The sequence below is a fragment of the Equus przewalskii genome, chromosome 13, assembly GCF_037783145.1.
Source record: "Equus przewalskii isolate Varuska chromosome 13, EquPr2, whole genome shotgun sequence".
NCBI classification, from domain to species: Eukaryota; Metazoa; Chordata; class Mammalia; order Perissodactyla; family Equidae; genus Equus; species Equus przewalskii.
This window is the reverse complement of record NC_091843.1, coordinates 49,661,375-49,682,476: the sequence shown is the minus strand read 5'-3', so window position 1 is coordinate 49,682,476 and position 21,102 is coordinate 49,661,375. Positions and strand designations below refer to the sequence as shown.

The 21,102-nt window shown below is 41.1% G+C and overlaps 1 protein-coding gene across 1 annotated transcript in view; it reads left to right on the top strand.

The window, feature by feature from the left end:
- PRDM6 (PR/SET domain 6) overlaps window positions 1-19,651 on the top strand; it is a 124,800-nt gene extending 105,149 nt beyond the window's left edge. Inside the window, exon 7 of the mRNA XM_070569413.1 lies at window positions 15,949-19,651. Coding sequence (XP_070425514.1) covers window positions 15,949-15,982 — 34 coding nt within the window. The 3' untranslated portion in view covers window positions 15,983-19,651. The remainder of the gene's footprint in view (window positions 1-15,948) is intronic.
- The last annotated feature ends 1,451 nt before the right edge of the window (window positions 19,652-21,102 follow it).

Genomic DNA, 21,102 nt, shown 5'->3' with positions numbered 1-21,102 from the left:
GAGGGAGCAGTCAGTTCTCCCTGGAGGAGTTCAGGCAAGTCCAAGGAGTTGCTTTCTGAGATATGAATCGAAATGAACAGACAAGTGTTTGCATTCCCTACTAAGCAGTTACCACAAAGAACTGTCGATATGGGTTGTTTTGAAAGATTTGCCACGTTCATTAAAGGCTACCCAATGTACCCTTCCCTGGGGGTGTTTGTGTCATATTTGAATCAATTTTCTTTTATTGAATTTTTATCATTGCTTTCATCCCCTGGGTGGATAATAATATTGCGCATGGAAACTAAAGAACTTGCCAACGGTCAACAACAAACGGATGGTTCATAGCACTGAGCCAACATGTAGACATGCTTGACTTTTTAGGATGATCACTTCTTTGAGTATGTGACTGCTCCACAGAAAATGTCATAAATACACCAAACTTTACATTGAATTTCAGGGACGGGGGCCTGGATCTCAGGTTAAGAACCCCTGACTCTAAGATCTTGCGTGGAATGTGCCTTTCAATCGTCAATTATATCTTCAAAAGATTGAGTGGAAATGGAAACAGAAGACTCCTAGTAGATAATAAAAACACACATATTTCTTCATTCTTTACATGAAGATTCTAAGTAATGAGGAAGAACAAAGCAAGGTCGATCCGTTCACTGTTCTAGCAAAAGCCACATGGGCTCGAATGCCTGCTTCTGAGACCAGGAGCGTCTCTCCCCGTTTATGACTTGGTATAAGGCCCATAGAGATCCAGAAAGAAAGCCAGGCCAAATCAATAAGTTGGAGAGGTCATTTTGTTATGCTTTAAAAGGGTAACACAGCCAGGCAGAGATTTTCCCGCCTATTATCCCAGATTATTCCCTTTTCCCTTCCCCAAATTAAAACCGAATCTGTATATACAGAAATTATGCCTGACATATATACAATTGTAAGGGAATACTAATTATTTGGAATCCCAATCACAATCAAAATCAATTATTTGGAGTCTATCAGAGCAGATAAAACAGAACTTAATCCCCAACTCACCGTATGATAAAGTGGAGAGTCATCTTACAGGGCCTTTCTGTCAATTTTTCCTGCCTTCAGGTGGCCAATACACACACACACACACACACACACACACACACACACATGCACACACATGCACACACACACGTTTCAGAAGAAATAATCTATTTTATCTTTAACATCCTTCATAAAAGAATTTCAAGATTCCATTTGTATTCTTTTCTGACTTTTTACCATTTCCTTACTATTTGTAGTGGGTAGAATGATACCTCCCACCCCAGAAAAAGATATGTTACCCAGAACCTGTGAATGTGATCTTATTTTGAAAAAGGATCTTTGCAGATATAATTAAAGATCTCGAGATCATCCTGGATTATCCAGGTGGGTCCTAAATCCAGTGATTTGGCCTTATAAGAGACGGAAGAAGATCAGACCCACAGATGAAAAGGCTGTGTGAGGACAGAGGCAGATTGGAGTGCTGCTGCCACAAGCCAAGGGATGCTGGAGGCAGCAGAAACTGAGTCAAGGAAAGCTTCTCCCCTAGAGCCTTTGGAGGGAGCATAGCCCTGCTGACACCTTGATGTCAGACTCTTGGAGCCTCCAGATCTGTGAGAGAATAAATTTCTGTTGTTTTTAGCCACTAAGTTTGTGGTACTTTGTTACGGCAGCTGTAGGAAACTCATGATCCATTGTGGTCCATAAGCCAGCATCTTGCAAGCAGTGAGAGGGCAATCAAATTCACTTTTGGGAAATTTTCTCCACCAAGATAACGTCACTTGCTCTTACTCCCATTGGTTAGTAAGATTTGCCATGTCAACTTGCAACGCAGAATGACAACATTCTCTGGCGATAACTGTTCTTGAATCTGACTTCAAGTGCCTGGATTTATACAGAATCTGTATTCTGCTGACTCTCAGGGTTGGCAAACTCTTTTTCATGCATTTGCTGACCATTGCTTGTTTTTCAAACTTTTATCATCTGCGGAGCATATATGGGCAAAGAGCAAACATGTAGCTCACCAATTTTAGGTTTATTTTAAAAGGGTTGACAGTAATTTTTAAACAAGAAAACATTTAAAAATTAATTATAACTTTTTAATATTTTTATATAAATTGTTTGTTTTTTATAATTATCATCAATTATAGTTTATACTGTAAACTATATAAATGATAGTGTCTGTAATCTTTCCCCCAAATTAGCTTCCTAAAATGTATTCTGGTCATCTCGCTCCATGAATGGATGATAGCTTGAGCCATAGTTCTGTTTCCACATCTCGTCAGTTTCCTTTCTTTTCTTTATTTTAATTTAGAAACATTTCACTCCCATTTATAAGTTATTAACCACGGCAGCAGGTATTTGATGCCTCTGTCAGAGAGTCGTCGACATTCAGATTATACACAAACCCAAGAATTAAGGAAAATTTTATTGCCGAAAACTACTTTTGGCGCTGGGTCAGAATCTAACCTGAAGAACATATACTGTTTCTAGGTTGTAAATTTGGAATGTCAACTTGCAAATTAAAGGCAAATGGTTTCCTAATCCACTCTGGTTGCACATGGCTGTGGAAGGTATTTCTTCCTATTCTGTTGTAGTATTTGTTTATGGTTTTAAAATGTTGGAGATGCTTTACATAATACATCATTGATTTTTTTCCCAACAAATGATAAAAATTATTAATATCAGGAAAGTTCTTGGCAGTTAGACTTTTGCATTGTAGTTTGGTCTTATTAAGAAAGTATGGTTTTAGCTTAAAAATCATTATATCTTAGCACTGATTGTTGGATCAGAACGTTCTCAAACTGCAGAGCACATTATGAGCAGTTCATATAAATATGGCCCACCAGTTTTAGGTACATTTAAAAGATGCATCTCTTGGAGAAGAAATCTTGGGGGAAAAACGTTTTGAATCATTGAAATGATCTTTTCCTTTGCTTCTACATATCCATCCCCTTTGCCGTGTTGAGCTTGTAGTTTTGGCCACTAAAGAGGTGGAGTCTGTTTCCTGACACCTCAACTGTGGGCTGGCTTTTAACTTGTTGGTTAACAAAGTGTGGCAGAAGTGCCCATGTGCCAGTTCTGAGCCTAGCCCTCAAGAGGTTGTGTGTGTTTCTGCTTGCTTTCTTGTACCTCTTTCATTACCCAGAGAACATGCCTGGGTTGCCTGCAGAAGATGAAAGACACTTGGAACTGAGCCATGTTGCCCAGTAGCCCCAGTTGATAGCCAGCCAACCCTTAGACATGAGTGTGAGCCCAGCCAAATTCAACAGTGCTGCCAAGCTAACCCCTACACAATTTCAGCGAGACCAGCAGTACGTGTCTTGTGGCATGCCACAAAGATTTTGGGATTCTCTGTTACCCAGAATAACCATGGCAATAGATAATCAATATAATAACCAACATAGCTCAGAGTAGAGAATGAGAGTGCTGGCTTTCATCGCTGCTTTTTCATAAAGCACATCCAACAGACATTCAGCAGCTGTGAGTTGATTATATTTACAATCACATTATTTCCTTCAACATTTAGTTAAGATTTGGAGGCTTATTTTTGGCCACTCGCTGTTCTTTGTGGATAAAGCTGGGTATGGACTGACACTTGTCTAATTACTGACAATTGTTTTACTCCTTTATTCTTGGTGCACCCATACTTAGCACCCCATCAATACTCAAATGAACTTACCTCTTCTATTTGCATCAGAGCTCACAAAATAATTATTAGCTTAGTGAAAAAAGTATCTTTTTCTGTAGTATTAGCTTTCAGTGTTAATTAGAAGAAAAGTTATCTCACATTTCTTCCTCATCTATCTATTACGCACATGCTGAATTTGTACACTGCACACCAGTGGTTTTATCCAGCTACAGGGGGAAATATCTGTTAGTACATGTTTTATGTACTTCTTTGACAAACATTTATATAGCAGGTACCCTGTGCCAGGCACTGTGCTAAGTGCTTTAAATGATTGATTTACTTAATCCTCTTAGCAGCTCTGAGGTGGTACTGTCAGTATCCCTATTTTACATATGAGGAAACTGAGGCACAGGCAGGGTAAGTATCTTGCCCAAGGTCACATTGCTAGCAAGTGGTAGAATTGGGATGTGGACTTAGGCGTTCTGGCTCAGGGGCACGTGTTCTTAATCAGTACACGTGGTGGCAATTGCTCCTCCACACTCTATGTCATTGTTCTTACGTGACCCCCACAGTGCTATTTGAAAAGGGCGCTTCCCAATAGCTTGTTCTGCTTTCTTGCCAAACATGGTATCAATCAGTGAATATAGAGCTGGCTTTACAAGCTTATTGGCAATAGTGTGACTTGTTTTCCTGTAGAGAATGCCACTTTAAATGATGCCTCTGTCCTTTAGGTCTCTTTTATGCCTTAACAGCACAAGTGGTAAATTTGTTACTGGCAAGTTTTACTTTGCACTTGTTCTAGTAAACTCTGTTGGTTTATCAGGAAGGTTATTGTGCTGCGTTTAAAAAAAGAGGAAGGCTTGAGTTGCTTCATGACCCTATATGACAAAATTTCATAGCAGATAATATACTGGAGACCAAGGGTAAGTGGATAGATGAACTTATAAAATCTGTTTTCCAGATATCATGTACAACTCAGATTCATTCATCCCAGCCTATGTAGACATGTATTTATATTTGCACTTAGTTCTGGTGATCATTTACATTTATGACATTTTCCTGAGATGTGTATTTTTATTACTGTTTTTATTACTTCTTTTGCACTTCAGTGTACCACTTTGGAGTTCTTTTGTGTGTGTGTGTTTGAATTGTGAATAAAATGATGTATAATTGAGAGGCAGCAAAGGGTCAAAATTTATGGACTCAAGCCAGATTGCCTGGGGTCATATTCCAAATCCAACACTTAAAAATAATGTGACCATGAGCTAGATACTTAACCTCTCTGTAACTCGATTTTCTCATCTATAAAATGGGAATAGTAATAATAATAATATCTACCTTATGGGATCATTCTGAAGAGTAAATGTCCTCACTTGAAATAGTATCTGGAATATAATAAGGGATTTGTAAGTATTTACCATCTAGCAAATAAAAATGTATGTATAACAAAAATGACAAATATAAATTTAACTATTGTAAATAATAACTTGCAAATACAATGAAGAACTGTACCCCGTTGTCTGAAAGTTAGCCATGACAGAATGGCTACATGTCGTCCTAATAGTGCATGTGTAACTTTTAAGAATATAGTGGTTATTGAGGATGAAATGGGATTTTTGTTAAAACCATAATCATCTTTACATTGCAAGTTTGTGATGTGTATGTAAACAAATTTGTCTACTCACCTTTCCCACTGAAACCACCAAACTACCAAGGGACCAGATTTAGGTTACTACTGCTACATAACCAATTACCCCAAAATTTAGTGGCTTAAAACAACCTTTTTGTTTTGCTCACCATTTTGTAGATAGGAATCCAGGAAGGGCTCAGCTGGGCAGTTCTCGTTTGGAATCTCTCAAGTGGTTGGTTGGAGCCAGCAGTTGGATGGGCTGGATCCTCTGAAGGCTCTACTGGGCTGCACATCCAAGAGGGCTCTCTGGTGTGGCTGTCAGCTGATGCTGGCCGTCAGCTGGGAGCTCAGCTGGGGCTGTTGACCAGAGTGCCTGGACATGGTCTCTCTAGCACGGTAGTCTTAGGGGAGTTTGATGTGTCACATGGTGGCTGGCTTCCCCTGGAGTGAGCATCCCAAGAGGACCAGACTTGGCATAGCATCACTTCCACCATAGTTCATTGGTTTAAGCTGTTACAAACTTGCCCAGATTCAAGGGAGGGGACACTGACCCCCCACTTCTCCATGGAAGAAATGTCAAAGAATTTGGGGGCCATGTTTTTAAACTGCCACAGACCATTTAATAGAATTCCAGTAGCTTACCAAAAATCTGCAGATACATTCATCTGCAATTTGTCTACCTAGATAATTCAATCCCAGTTTCTTTATTTTTTTCTTAAAAGTCTAGTGTTTTAGCCTTTGAGCCCTTCACAGGGATTTATTCTGGGCCTTTTGTAATAGAAATAGCCCAGGACTAGGACAAAGAGAACTTGCAAATCAGCCACAACTTTGAAAGAGTAAGGAGATTCCAGTGAAGTTTCCTGAAAGTCCTTGATAGCAATGTTTATCCCCCTCAGAGCTTGGCGATCTCACTAGTCCTGCCCTCTAAGGGCATTTACATAACTCCCTTTACAGACTGCATCGGATTGACCCAGCAGTGTCTAACTGTCGCCTTTTCTTAGGCTTGGGAAACAAATCGCTGCTTTTTGGCCCTGCAGCTTCTCTAAGTGAATTTTGTACGTGACTCTGGAAAAAAAATTCCTTCTTCACACTATGCTCCCTTTTGTCCCCCGTCACAGACTGCCCACCCCTCAGTGGACACCACCCATGTGAAGAGGTTCCCTGGCTCTGAGCCTTAAAGTGCCTCTTGACTAAGTCCTCCTTTTTAGGAGCAGGAAGGGACCTGAGCCATTGAGCCCCAAATGTGAGGGCACGACCCTCATAAAACAGGCCAAAAAGCAGCCGCTCTGAGAGAAATTATTCTTAGATGAATCCATGTGGAAATAAGTCCAAATCCACAGCTGGATGAATTCTGTTTTCAGTTTTAGAAATAGTTTGCTTTGACATTGTCCATGGAACAAATATATTTGGTATCTTCCATTGCTACTCACTGGGAGCAACTTTGATAAATTTGCTTTGGACCAAGTAAGAAAAAGCCACTAGTTTCTCAAATGAAACAGATAAACTGAGTTTGGGGTGGAGGTTCCTCGAGTCTCACAAAGTGGGGTTCAAAGAATCACAAATAGGTTTGGTTCATTTTCTTTTGAAAGACCATATCCCACAGTTAAGTGCTTCCCTCCAGCATCCTGGTTTTCCTCCCACTTTCTAGCTTGTTTTCCATTGGAGATGGCTTTCCTAGACTGAGTTGTTTTCATGTGCGTCCTGAACACGAGCCCAGTGGGGCACATTACTCTTCCATAGGCTGTGTCTCTGTGAACATGAACCGAGCACCCAAGAGGCAAGGCCCAGAAACCGGCCTCCTGCCCTCCCCCTGCTTTTGGCAAAAGAAGCCTTAAGGAGTTGGGTCCATCCCAGCTCACTTTTCAGGTACCCAGAGTTCTACAACTTTCATTCTGCAGCGTTTCCTTGCAGCCCTTTTTCTTTGGGCCAAGTTTTGAAAGTGCTCAAACTCCACAGGCCTGAGCTTTGGATATGGATTCGAATCTTACTGGCTTTCCAGTCTTCTGGCCAATCACAAAGGTTCTTTCATTAAAAACAAAGGAGATAAGAAGAGGCTAAGGTTTTCTTGCACATCAACAAGCTCTTCAAAGCAACATTTCAAAAAGTGCTACTGACTCAGACCAGATGGAGTCCATTTCCCTGAAAAAGACGAGAGTAATCTAAAGAAACAGGAAGGGAAGATTATGAAGACCACTGTCTTTGGATTTTCCAAACTCCAGCCTCTCTCCAAACACCATCAAGCTACATCCTGCCTTCTCTCTTCACCTGTCTGCTTGGACGGAGACTTCCCTTCAGCCTTTCAGAGAAACAGGACTTAGCCCATATGGAGAGTAACCTCAAACTTCCAACCTCTGGTGGGATTCTCAGACTTCTTTCAGTATCAAAATGCTTTTAATTCAAAGTAAATCTTTTATTTTATTTTTACCTTGTTTAAATTGTGGTAAAATATACATAACGTAGAATTTACCATTTTAACCATTTTAACTGTACGGCTCAGAGACATTAAGTGCATTCACGTTGTTGTACAACCATCACCACCAGCCGTCTCCACAACTTTTTTCATCTTCCCAAACTGGAACTCTGTACCCATTAAACAATAACTCCCCATTTCCCTCTCCCCCTACCCCCGGGCAATGACCATTCTACTTTCTGTGTCTATGAATTTGACTACTCTAGGTACCCATATGAGTGGAATCATAGAGTATCTGTCCTTTTGTGACCGGCTTATTTCGCTTAGCATAGTATCTTCAAGTTTTATTCATGTGTAGCATGTGTCAGAATTCCTTGCTTTTTAAGACCAAATATTCCATTGTATGCACATATTACATTTCCTTTATCCATGCATCCATCGATGGACACTTGGGCTGCTTCTACCTATTGGCTATTTTGAATAATGCTGACATGAACATTCATGTACAAATATCTCTTTGAGATCCTGTTTTCAATTCTTTTGCGTATATACTCAGAATTGGAATTGCCATAACGTATGACAATTCTGTTTTTAATTTTTTTTTTTTCAGTGAGGAAGATTGGTCCTGAGCTAACGTCTGTTGCCAATCTTCCTCTTTTTGCTTGAAGAAGATTGTCCCTGAGCTAACATCTATGCCAGTCTTTCTCTATTTTGTATGTGGGACACCACCACAGCATGGCTTGATGAGCAGTGTGTAGGTTTGTGCCCAGGATCCGACCCGTGAACCCCAGGCGACCAAAGTGGAGTGCACAGACTTAACCACTATACCACCAGGCTGGCCTCTATTTTTAAAATTTTTGAGGAACTGTCATACTGTTTTCTTTAGTCGCTGTACCAATTCACACTCCCATGAGCAGTGCACAAGCATTCCAATTTTTCACGTCCTCACCAATACTTCCTATTTTCTATTTTTTGGGTTTTTTTTAAATATAATGTCCATCTTAATGATAGTAATATGGTAATGGTAATGTTACTTAGTGAGTAGTATTTCATGTTGTGGTTCTGATTTGCCTTTATTTCCCTAATGTTTAGTGATGTTGAATAATGTTTAGTGAATGTTTCATGTTCTTATTGGCTATTTAGTTATATCTTCTTTGAAGAAATGGCTATTCAAGTCCTTTGCCCATTTTAAAATCAGGTTAGGTTTTTTTTGTTATTGAGTTGTAAGAGTTGGATATATTCTGGATCTTAACCCCCTTATCAGATATATGACTTACAAATATTTTCTTCTATTCCTTGGGTTGCTTTTTCACTCTGTTGATAGTGCACTTTGATGTGCAAAATTTTAAATTTTCATGAAATCCAGTTTATCTATTTTTTCCTTTTGTTGCCTGTGACTTTGGTGTCATATCCAAGAAATCATTGCCAAATCCAATGTCCTAAAGCTTTCCCCTATGTTTTCCTCTAAGAATTTTATAGTTTCAGCTCTTATTTTTAGGTGGTTTATCCATTTTGAGTTAATTTTTATATATGGTGTAAGGAAAGGGTCCAAGTTCATTCTTTTGCATATGTATATGCAGTTTTCCCATTACTATTTGTTGAAAAGACTGTCCTTTCCCCATTGCTACCCTTGCTGAAACTCATTTGGCTGTATACAGTTATGCGTCACTTAACCACAAGGATGTGTTCTGAGAAGTGCGATGTTAGGCAATTTCGAGATTGTGTGAACAACATAGAGTGTATTTACACAACCCTAGATAGTGTAGCCTATTACACACCTAGGCTATGTGATATAGCCTATTGTGCCTAGGCTATGAACCTGTATAGCATGACACTGTACTGAATATTGTAAGCAATTGTAGTACAATGCTGTTCGTATCTAAACATATCTAAACATAGAAAAAATGTTCCATGTGTTCGTATCTAAACATAGAAAAGATACAGTAAAAATACAGCATAAAAGATTAAAAATGGTACACCTATATAAGGCACTTGCCATGAATGGAGCTTGGAGGACTGGAAGTTGCTGTGGGTGAGTCGATGGATGAGTGGGGAGTGAATGTGCAGGCCTAGGACATCACTGTGCACACTGCAGACTTTAGAAACACTGTCTACTTCAGCTACACTAAGTTTATAAAAACATGTGTTTTTCTTTCTTCAGTAATAAATTAACCTTAGCTTACTGTAAGTTTTTTATTTTATAAACTTTTTACTTTTTAACCCTTTCATAATAACACTTAACTTAAAACACAAACATTGTACAACTGTACAAAAATTTTCTTTCGTTATATCCTTATTCTATAAGCGTCTTTTCTATTTTTCAAAGTTTTAATTTTTTTACTTTTTAAACTTTTTTGTTAAAAACAAAGACACAAACACACACATTAGCCTAGGCCTACACAGGCTCAGGATCGTCAACATCACTGTCTTCCTCTCCACATCTGGTCCCACTACAGGGCAATAATATCCATGAAGCTGCCATCTCCTATGGTAACAATGTCTTCTTCTGGAACACCTCCTGAAGGACCTGCCTGAAGCTCTTCTCGAGGAGGTGTCACTCTTTTCAGAAATATGTCCCATGGTGGTTTGCTTCATTTGTTTCTTTTTTTTTTTTTTATCATAGATTTGCTTGTAAGCAGATACTGTACCATGAACATTCCTGTCTATTAAGGAAAACCTTTCAGTGTTGGGGGGTCTATGTTTTCAAACTTTTTAAGGAGCTTATTGAGGTCTGCAACAGCTTTTGCTAAACCCTTCACTGTGAATTTTCTTGGAGATTCTTTTTCTTCTCCTGCAGTTAACTTTTCTCTTGCCTCTTCTTTGACCATGCGTTCCTGTTCCAGTTCCAACAACTCCTCGTTAGTCACTTCCTCGGGAACCACGTCTGGGAGCTCCTCAATGTCTTCCTCATCCGCACCCAGGTTAAAGCTGTTTGCCATCTCAACCACAGCCTTGTTGATTTTTGAAACCTCCTCATCCTTGGCAAATCCTTTGAAGTCATGGATGAACCTCTTGAGTGTCTTCTTCCAGAAGCCATTCATAGACTCCTTTGTAACATCATCCGAAGCCCAAGCAAAGTTCTTGATGCAGTCACAGATGTTGTAATCCTTCCAGAATTGCATCAGTGTCTTCTCAGTGTCTTCCTCATTTGCAGAAGTAGCCTGGGCAAAGGTCCTCCTCAATTAGTAGGCCTTAAAAGCTGCTATAACTCCTTAATCCATTAGCTGGATCAAAGAGGTGGTGTCTGGAGGGAGAAACACTGCTTTGATATTGGCATGAAGATCACCAACAAGAGGAGGATGTCCAAGAGAATTATCAACGATAAGCAAAATCGTGAAAGCTATGTTATTCTCAATAGTACTTCTCCTTTTTTGCTGGCATAGCAATTCAGGAGACCATCCTGGAAGAGGAGCTGGGTCATCCATGACTTCTTATAGCTCCTGTAGTACACTGGCAGTGTGTGCTCATTGATATGCTTGACGGCCCTGGGGTTCTCACTGTGCCACATCACAGCGGGTTTCAATTTAGAACCTGCAAATTTGCCCACAAGCAAAACTATTATCCTGTCCTTAAAAGCCTTGAAACCTGGCATTGACTTGTCCTCCTTATGGATGGAAGTCCTTTCAGGTATCTGTTTCCAGAATAGGAAGGTTTCATCCATATTGAATATTTGCTCTGGCAGGTAATTTCCCTCCACAATCAGCTTATCTAGAATTTCCAAAAATTCCTCAGCTGCCTTCACATCAGCGCTCACAGACTCACCACTCACTTTCACATTATGTGATGAATATTGATTCTTGAATCATTTCAACCACCCAGAGCTAGCAGTAAATTCGATGTTGTAGTTGGTCCAGCCTTTTCTGAAAGGCAAACATCGCAAACACACTTTTTGCTTTGGCTGTGACTATCGTGATGCTGAGGGGCATTGCTTCTGTGTCTGGTCTTTCATCCAGGTCATTAGAAGTTTCTCCATGTCTGATATCGGCCCTTCTCAAATTTTTGTTAGTCTCTTTGCCTTCAATGAAGCAGATCATTTAACAGCTTCCATCACTTTGTTCTTGTTCTTCAAGATTTTGGCTATAGTGGAATGGGACATGCCTGACTGGCGAGCAATAACCATCACTGATTTTCCACCTTTGTAGTCCTTAATCACTTATAATTTCATTTCCAGGTCAATCACTCAATGTGGCCTCTTACTGACAACATTAGCAGTGGATTTTGTATGCTTAGGGGCCATGATGAACAAAACAACACGAGATTAAATGAAGCCCAAGAGAAAATGATGCAACCAAGAGATGCAGTAAACAAAATGTATAAGGCTACTGCTGGCATAATACGGTGTATTGTTTTACAGCAAACTTTTTTTTCCCCCAAGGAAGATTAGCCCTGAGCTAACATCTGTCAATCCTCCTTTTTTTCCTAAGGAAGACTGGCCCTGAGCTAACATCCATGCCCATCTTCCTCTACTTTATACGTGGGACGCCTACCACAGCATGGCTTTTGCCATGCGGTGCCACGTCTGCACCCAGGATCCAAACCGGCAAACCCTGGGCCGCCGAGAAGCAGAACGTGCGCACTTAACTGCTGCACCACTGGGCCGGCCCCCGCAAACTTTTTTTTAGTAAGTAGAAAGAGTACACTCTAAAAAGCAATAAAAAGTATAACACAGCAGATATGTAAACCAGTAACATAGTCATTTATTATCATTATCAAGTATTATGTGCCGTACATAATTTTATATACTTTTATATGACTGGCAGCACAGAAAGTTTGTTTATACCATCGTCACCACAAACACGTGAGTAATGCATTGTATTACAACATTATGATGGCTATGATGTCACTAGGAGATAGGCATTTTTCAGCTCCATTATAATCTTATGAGACCAGCATCATATATGTGGTTCATCGTTGACTGAAACATCATTAGGCAGTGCATGACTGTATGGAAGGATTTATTTCTGAGCTTTCAAAGTTTTTTTTTTGAGGAAGATTAGCCCTGAGCTAACATCTGCTGCCAATTCTCCTCTTTGTGTTGAGGAAGATAAGCCCTGAGCTAACATCTATGCCCATCTTCCCCTATTTTATATGGGGGATGCCTGCCATAGCATGGCTTGATAAGCAGTGTGTATGTCCGTGCCCAGGATCCGAACCAGGGAACCCCAGGCCGCTGAAGCAGAGCACGTAGACTTAACCACTGCGCCATCAGGCCAGCCCCTCAAAGTATTTTTTGACTCATTGGATTGTGTTAATGCTCACAGAATTGCCTCCTGCTCCTTCAGACCAGAGGCTAGACCCTGAGGGCCCCAGGAGGCCCTAGAATATTTGATTCACCTCACAATCAGCTCCTTCATCCATGAGCAGCTTTAGGGGGCATATCCGTTCATCCTATATAAAAGATTGATACTGCACTTAACAAGTGAATGAGTTTAACACAGCCCTGAAAATACTGGTGGGCTGAGGTAGGAGAGAGTATAATGAACAAGACATTATATATGTGATGTGTGTTAGAAAGCGGGAAACATGGGGTGCCTTCATAGTGGGTAACAGCCTGGAGTTTGGGGAAGCTTCCTCGACCAAGTGAAGTCCAGTCTGAAAGCTGAAGGACAACAGGAGTTACTTTGGTGAAGAGTTGGAGAAAGACGTATCAGGCAAGGGAACAGTAGGTTATGGAGTCTTCTCTGGTCTTCTGAATATGCTTTGACAATACCGAGAGCCACAGAGCATTAAAATGACATTTCCTTACGTGTCTCCTTCCCTAGACTTGAAGATCTGTCGGGGAGGACTGTGTGATATTCACCTTTGTACCTTCGGTACTTAGCACTGAAGCACCTGCTCACAGTGGAAGTTCAGTGCATGCTTATTTTATCAGACCAGCGAACACTGAGCCTGTATCTTTGGTTTTTGATAGCTTTTAAGCCAGACATCACCATCAAATGAAACATTCTCCTGTGTGGAGTCCCTGCTTTTGTTCTCATAGCTACCTTGTGAGAGAGGCATTGTTGTCTAGTTTAGAGAAGAAAACCAAGGCCCATCGAAAGTAATTTGTTCAAAGTCACACAGCTAGCGAGTGAAGAAGCTAGGATTTGAACCCAAACCTGATTGGCATCAAAAGTCACGTTCTTGTGATTATTTCATGCTGCTTCATTTTGGATATGCGCCGCTAGTTCAGAACTGTGGGGAGGGAAACTAGCTCTCATTGAGGGCCTAGATATCACGCTAGGAGCTTGACGTGTGTTGTGCTAACTTTTAATGAGCACTTAGTGTATACCTGGCTATTCCAAACCCATTTCATGTCTTTTCTCATTGGAGTCTCACAACAGCACAGGTAGGGACTGTAGTTATTGCCATTTTACAGATGAGAAAAATTGAGGCACCAACAGCCAGAATCTGGCCTGGCAGACTGATCAGGAGACTGGGCATCACCCCTCAGTCCTCTAAGGAATGCTAGAAAGCGGTTATTATTATCTTTATTTTAAAGAGTAGGGAGCTCAGTCAGAGGGGTTGATGTTTACTGTCTTTGTCCTTGGTTTTAAATCATTTGTATTATTGGAATGATCTCTTATTTCTCCCTTGTCAGTCCCTCATCTGCCTCCAAATAATCAGAAAACCACTTAGGATGGGGCAGACTCTCTAAGAAATTCTTTCTCTCAAGCGGAGGCTGAGTCATTTAAACCACCAATCCTTCTTCGAGGTCTCGGTCGTTTGATGTTCTTTCTGCCTTTAGAGGGTTGATTAAGAGCCCAGCAAAAAGAGAAGCTTCAGAGCTTCTAAGCTCTGAAAGGGTCCCTTGACCCCGGGCACCCCAGCGGCTGGGTCAGACTTGGTGACCATGATTTATAGACCAATAAACAGAGCCTTTCCAAACCATGTTTCCCCTCCTTCAAGGGAGCGAGCAATGAAATTTCTGAGTGTAAAACCTACTTTTTGTAAAATATTGTCTTTTGTTATTGAGAAAAGCCTTAGTATTTGGGGTGGGGGTGAGGGTTGGTGGGAGTGAAAGTGAGGAATCATGTGAGGAAATTAGACAAAAAAGAGAGACTCAAATTCCTCACGAGCACAAACACCGCACATTCTAATTAGGAGGCCGGACCCAGTCAAACGCTATTTATGTTCGTTTTGTTCCCCTACAAACCATGTTTGCAGACAGTGACTGTTGGCTCATGTATTCCTCTCAGAAGAAAAATTAAACATGTAGGCAATAAGATTCCCCTCCCCTTCTTCCTTCTTCCCTACCCCTTGCTCAACGCCATCTCCACCCCTTCCCCGCCCCCCCCCACAAACCACCAAACTTTTTTGAGCTCCATGATCAAATGTGCATCTTTCTTCTGGACAGAGAAGCAGCAGTTGTTTCTTTCTCAACCAATTTTTGTTCCAAGACCTCACAAGGCGTGAGGAGAACTTCCTGAGTGAAGAACGCATCTGAGCGTCTGCATCTAAAGATACACAAATCCAAGAACTTAGTGGGAGGAGGGTGGAGACGAGAGAGAATGAAAACAGAGGAAAATCATTCCTGCTGCAGGGAAATTAGAAACCAAGACCTTTGTTTTGTTTTCTTTCTTTCTCTTTCTCTCTCTCTTTCTCTCACTATTCCTTACAGACTTAAATAAGGTCAGCTTTCTTCAGCTTGAAAAAAAGTTCTAAGGCATTCTTTTCTTTTCCTTTTAAAGATCTAGGTCACTGATTATGGAAGATTCTTAGAGATGTTATTCCAACAAATTCTAGTCTGACTTACTGGATTGTTAAATTACACATTCTGTTAAGGCATATTTTTCTCCAGTTTCAACTCCAACAAGTTTTTCCCTATATAAAATACTCAGATTACACACAAGTGAGCACTAAAATGGAGACAGTGGAGGAGGGTAGATAAGCGTTAGGCGTCACATCCAGAAAATTCCTAGAGGCACGCACCTTAGGGGCGCACAATTAGTTGGCTTCCCAGGAAGGTCATACATCATGTCCAGGACTTTGCATTAAAATGACTTTTTACTTGAGTCATTTGTTAGTCCATTACCAGTTCTCATATCAGATTGCATTTCATCTTGTATTAAATCAAGGTAATCTGGCACTTAAAAATAGGCTCCTCCATTTCGCTTCCAACCCTGGGCGAGAGAGTGGAGATTCCCGCAGCATTTTGCCTCACACTACTCCAGGAGGCCTGCAGAATCGCAGGGTTTTGCAGAAAGTAACCCTTGTTAAATGAATCCCACATTCTCCCACAAAGACATGCAATGAGCAAATGAAGGCTGAATCATGTGCTAAATGCCAGTCTTTTCTTTTTAGGGTTCAACTCGTTCTCCTCCAACTACAGTCCTAAAAGGATCTGAAATTGAGTGACTCCTGTCGCTAATCCTGCAGACATTACAGCACAAAAAGCAGAAGCAAGACCAAGGACTAATGACAAAGAAGCAGAGGAAACCTTCATAAGAAAGCCACGTCCTTATACTTTGAGGCCAACTGGATCTTCCTTATATGATGACTAACTCCATTTCCAACCAGTGTGTCCTTTTATGGGGGCGCAGGGGAGGGCTGGTTAGTTACCAAGACTTCCCTGGTAGGAAAACTGAGCCTCCATATAATTCACTCTATTTATTGCATGAAGGTACTCTTAGGTTTTTTTGCCACCCATGACACGAATGGCTGCAGTGTTGGAGTGAAATCCTGCCCTCCACAGGCCAGGACCACATGTGTCACATCAATTATGTTCCTAATGCTCTTCCCCGGTACCCCTGTGTTTCCAAATGCTTAATGCACCTATGAGTAAATGATTTCTTTCCACTACTTCTTAAAGTGCCAGAAGGCAAGAGAAATTTAAACAGACCTAAGATCAACATTGTGAGTTTACTTGGCCTCCCCATCTAGCAACACTGCCATAAATTTCTTCGGCTTCTTAGTTGGGAATTTAAAAGGCCTATAGTCTTGGCAAGGTTTATATAACAATGTTTCTTCTATATGGATTATAAACTTGCAAAATCCCAAGCAGTGGTGGGGTATCGTGTTTGGTCAGTGGGTCAACCTGAGAAGCCAACAGAAAAACTCAACACCATGTCAAGCCAAACACTTTTTCTGGGTTTGGCCTGGTGGGTGGAAACAGCTTGCTTGGCTCCATCTCTGACAGGGTCAGGAACCTGGGTCTTGTGGGGCTTTTCTTTCCTTTGGAGCTTTGCTATCCTGTCTTCTGTGGCCCTTGAAGCACCAGGGGGCCTAAGCAATGCTATAGCTGGCAGAACCCTTGAAGAATGATCCATAGGGATGTTATAACCTGCAGCTTTGTGAGGCTCTCCCAGACAGCCACTCTTCAGAATGCAGGAATGTTCTGAGAAGGAATCGGTGCTAGTTTGTGCTGAGGGTGGCCCTGGGAGGCCTGGGGTTCATCAACCAGTCAAGTGAGCTTGAATCTATCAAAGGAAACTTTGTGATAAGAAGGCGCCCCTCCTTCTCTGCCTGACCACATTTTCCTCTTCAGAATGACCTGCTGTGGAAGTTATATATGCCTCTTTTCCCAGGTGCATGGTAGAACATTCTTACAGGGGACTAGTGGGTGGATCTTGTTAGTGACTTAGCTCAATGGAGAGTGCAAACGTCCCTCACTAAAGCCAATGAGCATTTCTTTAATGAGAGCTGGTCTCCTCCAAAGGAAGCTCTCCCCTCAAAACGAGTATCAATTTTTTTGCCTCTTATGGGGTCACTCAGTAGAATGATGTCTCAACATTGATTATGACTCCTCATGTGCAAAGAGCTATGTATTAGGAGCTGAAGGCCAAAAGTGATGGAAAAGCTGCCAGCCATTGGTGAGTTCCAGTTCCAAATATCAGAGTGATGTCTGCAAGCACAGAAGACCTCTATCTGTCCCATACTGCCAGGGAAAATACAAAACCACGGGACTCTGCTCTGACTTTGGAGGAACATTTGGGTTTTACTCTTAGCTAGAAAAATTGTGGAGATTGCTCTCATATCTCTAATTCACCATCCAAAATGGGCTGAAAAAGAAGTTTCCACCTTGTGAGGCTGACCAGCAAGAAGAGGAGAGAGGGCAAGCTAGGAGGCTCTCGGGTTGAAGAGCAGAAGGAGGCAAACCTTTGCATTTTATCGAGACTTGTCTTGTTAGAAGGAAGCTAAACTATAAAGATACGAAAATGCTGCAGAAGACCAATTGGAAGTCACTGGTTTATAGTATTTAGCCAGAATGAGACGTGTCAGGGGAGAAATGACAGACGTTGAAGTCATGCATGGTCACACAGGTGTTTCTGGTTTGTTCTCTCAGAATTCAAGGCCCAGACAGTATTCAATTAAGTCAAAGGCTTCCGTTGAAAATTGATTCAAGTATATGCTAAGTCTGTGCATCACCAGCCTATGAAATGCATCGCCTGGGGGTATTAGTTAGGTCCAAGTAAAGAAGAAAAAATTGCTGGTTGGGACTGCCATTACCATCTGTTGCCAATCTTTTTTCTTTTTTTTCTCCTTTTCTTCTTCTTGTCCCCAAAGCCCCCAGGGCAGAGTTGTATATTCTAGTTGTAAGTCCTTCTGGTTGTGCCATGTGGGACGCCACCTCAGCATGGCCTGACGAGCGGTGCCATGTCCTCGCCCAGGATCTGAACCAGCGAAACCCTGGGCCACCCAAGTGGAGTGTGCAAACTTAACTACTTGGCTACCAGGCCAGCCCCTAAATCAGTAATTTTTAAACTGTAGAATTATTCAAAAAATGAAATCTTAAACAAAATCCCAATATATAAAACAGATAAAAACAGAAATGTTTTGGTTGAAGGGGGACCCACTGGCCTCCTTTTTGCCCCTTGAAGCATTCATGGCACTGTAGGAAAGAGTGTGTAAATTTGGGTTTTAGGTAATTATTTTAAAAACCTAATCAGTGTGGAAGCATTGTACCAGGTATCTTCAACAAACCTGTTCCCAAGGGGCCATAGCTAGTGACACCTGTAGCATCTGCTTTTCTGGAGCTGAAGCTTCTGGGCTTGGTTTTGCCATGAATGATGATGTTAGGAACGGAATTAATACTTCCAGCTGCCATCATTTTCCACTCGCCTCCCTTGTAATGTGGAAGTTACTTTGTGCACCAACACCCCAAGGGCATGAAAAATGTGGAGCATCCACTCTCTCTGGTCTCCCCTGGGCTGGGAATGTGTGCCACAATCACTCTGTAATTCCTGAATTTGCGGGTGTTTAGAAGTAATCAGTCTGAAAGGTATCTGAAAACAGATTTTCTCACAATTTTGCCTATTGAAAATCTCAATAATAATTTCATATCATTGCACTTGCAGAATTATTCTCACCAAAAATTCATTTAGGTCTGCAGACACTGTTAGCAAAGGCAAAAGAGGACGCTTAAGATTATTTTCTGACTTCCTGCATGCGTTATCCCTTTCTGAGGACTGCATGTCTGTCTTCCTAATTTGGGATGTGATTAAAATGGGTTGGTTTCCAAATTGGATGCCTCTGCCCTGTGTCAAGCCTTGGTTGTGCCTGTGAAGCCTCACTCACCTTACCTTCTGTTCCACCTGTGAAGCCAGTGCCTCTGGAAGCCAAGGTCCTGTGGATTTTGAAAATACAGTGTTAGCCCTGGAACTGGGTTAGCTGGAACTGAAATAAACAGATTAGCAACGGAGGTACAAATCTTATCTAAAGGTCTATAAACCTAGCATGGATATTCACTTCCAAATAAATTTGAAATTGACCTCTCCAAAGGTAGGTAAATATGGGTAAGATGACTTCACCTTAGAGAGTCGCATGATTTTTTTCATATTTAAAATTTTGTTCAACTTAGAAGAATTGACTATGAAGACACATATTGAAGTTCCATTTTGTATGGAAATTTGATTCCAAAGTTAGTATTTAAGGCAAGATATGTGTGTAGTCCAATCATCCCTGAAAACCCCTTATACTGTGTGTAAAGTGTAATAATATGTATTCTAAAAGTTGGATTGTATAGTAAAACACAATATGTAATAAAGATTACATATGCAAGAAACAATTTGATAATATTTCTAATTGCACAAAAGGGCAGACTCTGACTGAGTATCTATGTGTGGCCAAGTTGTTGTAAGTTAAATGCATATGCGTGGTCTCCTCTCGAGGGGGTGTGTGTGTATGTGGGGGCCACACAGGCATTGCAGCCAGTGCTGAATACTTCCTCTGTGTTCACGTAGCGCCCCGCCCAGACTTTGTTTATGCATCACCCAGTGCTGTTTCTATAGTCCCATATCTTTGCAGTATCTCACAGCTTCTTGGCGTCTGATTTACTTTCCTTGAGATGAAACATAAGAGGATTGATACTTTTCATTTAGATTAGTTGTCAACTTTTTAATACATTCTTCTGATATGAAGAACTAGTTTGATAGCTTAGAAATCAGCTTTGTAAAAGAGAGATGAATGCATCTTTGGACCAAATACAGAGGTTATTACCAATTTCTACATCTTTTCCTTGGCATTTGGGTGAAGGTTGGGTGAGGAGATGTCGTGCCTTCCACACTTATTGGATTTAGTGGTGATTAAGATCATCGTACCGAAAAAGAGTCAGTCTGCCACCCATTCTCCTAATATGCCAGTTAAGTGGAATTATTTGAAATCTCGAATCTAGAGAGCCGACTGTTTGAATGACCCACGTACAGGCTGCTGAGTGCTGTTGTTGCCTCTCAAACTGACCACTCCATGTTTCTGTGACTCCAAAAGGAATAGTTAAAATACTTTACAATTATACAGTGTTTTGCAACCTCAGAGACATATTCACATACTTTTTTTCTTATTTGACCTTCACTGTGACCCTGTGCAAGTCATTGTAGGATAGAGCAGTGTTATCCCCACTTTATAGAAGAGAAAACAGAGTCTCAGAAAAACGAGAAGACTCACCTCAGTTTACATGGCTAGTGAGGGTGGTGCTGAGACTGGACTGGAGCCTTCCGGTGACTTTGCATTCTCCAGGCAAGTTTTTATTCCTTTCTCTTGCCTAATTGCTCTGGCCTAAACCTCCAGGACTATGTCCAATAAGAGTGGTGATAGTGGGCATCCTTTCTTGTTCCTGTTCTCAGGGGGATGGCGCTCAGTTTTTGCCCATTGAGTGTGATGTTGCCTGTGGGCTTGTCATATATGGCCTTTATTATGTTGCTATCTATCCCCATTTTGTTAAGAGTTTTTAGCATAAATGGCTGTTGGATCTTGTGAAATGCTTTCTCTGCATCTATTGAGATGATCATGTGGTTTTTATTCCTCAGTTTGTTGATGTGGTGTATCACGTTGAGTGATTTGTGGATTTTGAACCATCCCTGTGTTCACCAGGCAAGTTTTCAATCTAGGACCTTACCTAGTCTATTTTGCCTCTCTGTTTTCCGCACACCGTTTAAGCGTGTGCAGATGATAAGGAGAGTATTTGTTTCACACTACACCAATGGAGCAGGTATATTTCTCAGGCCACAAAGTTGTAAGAAG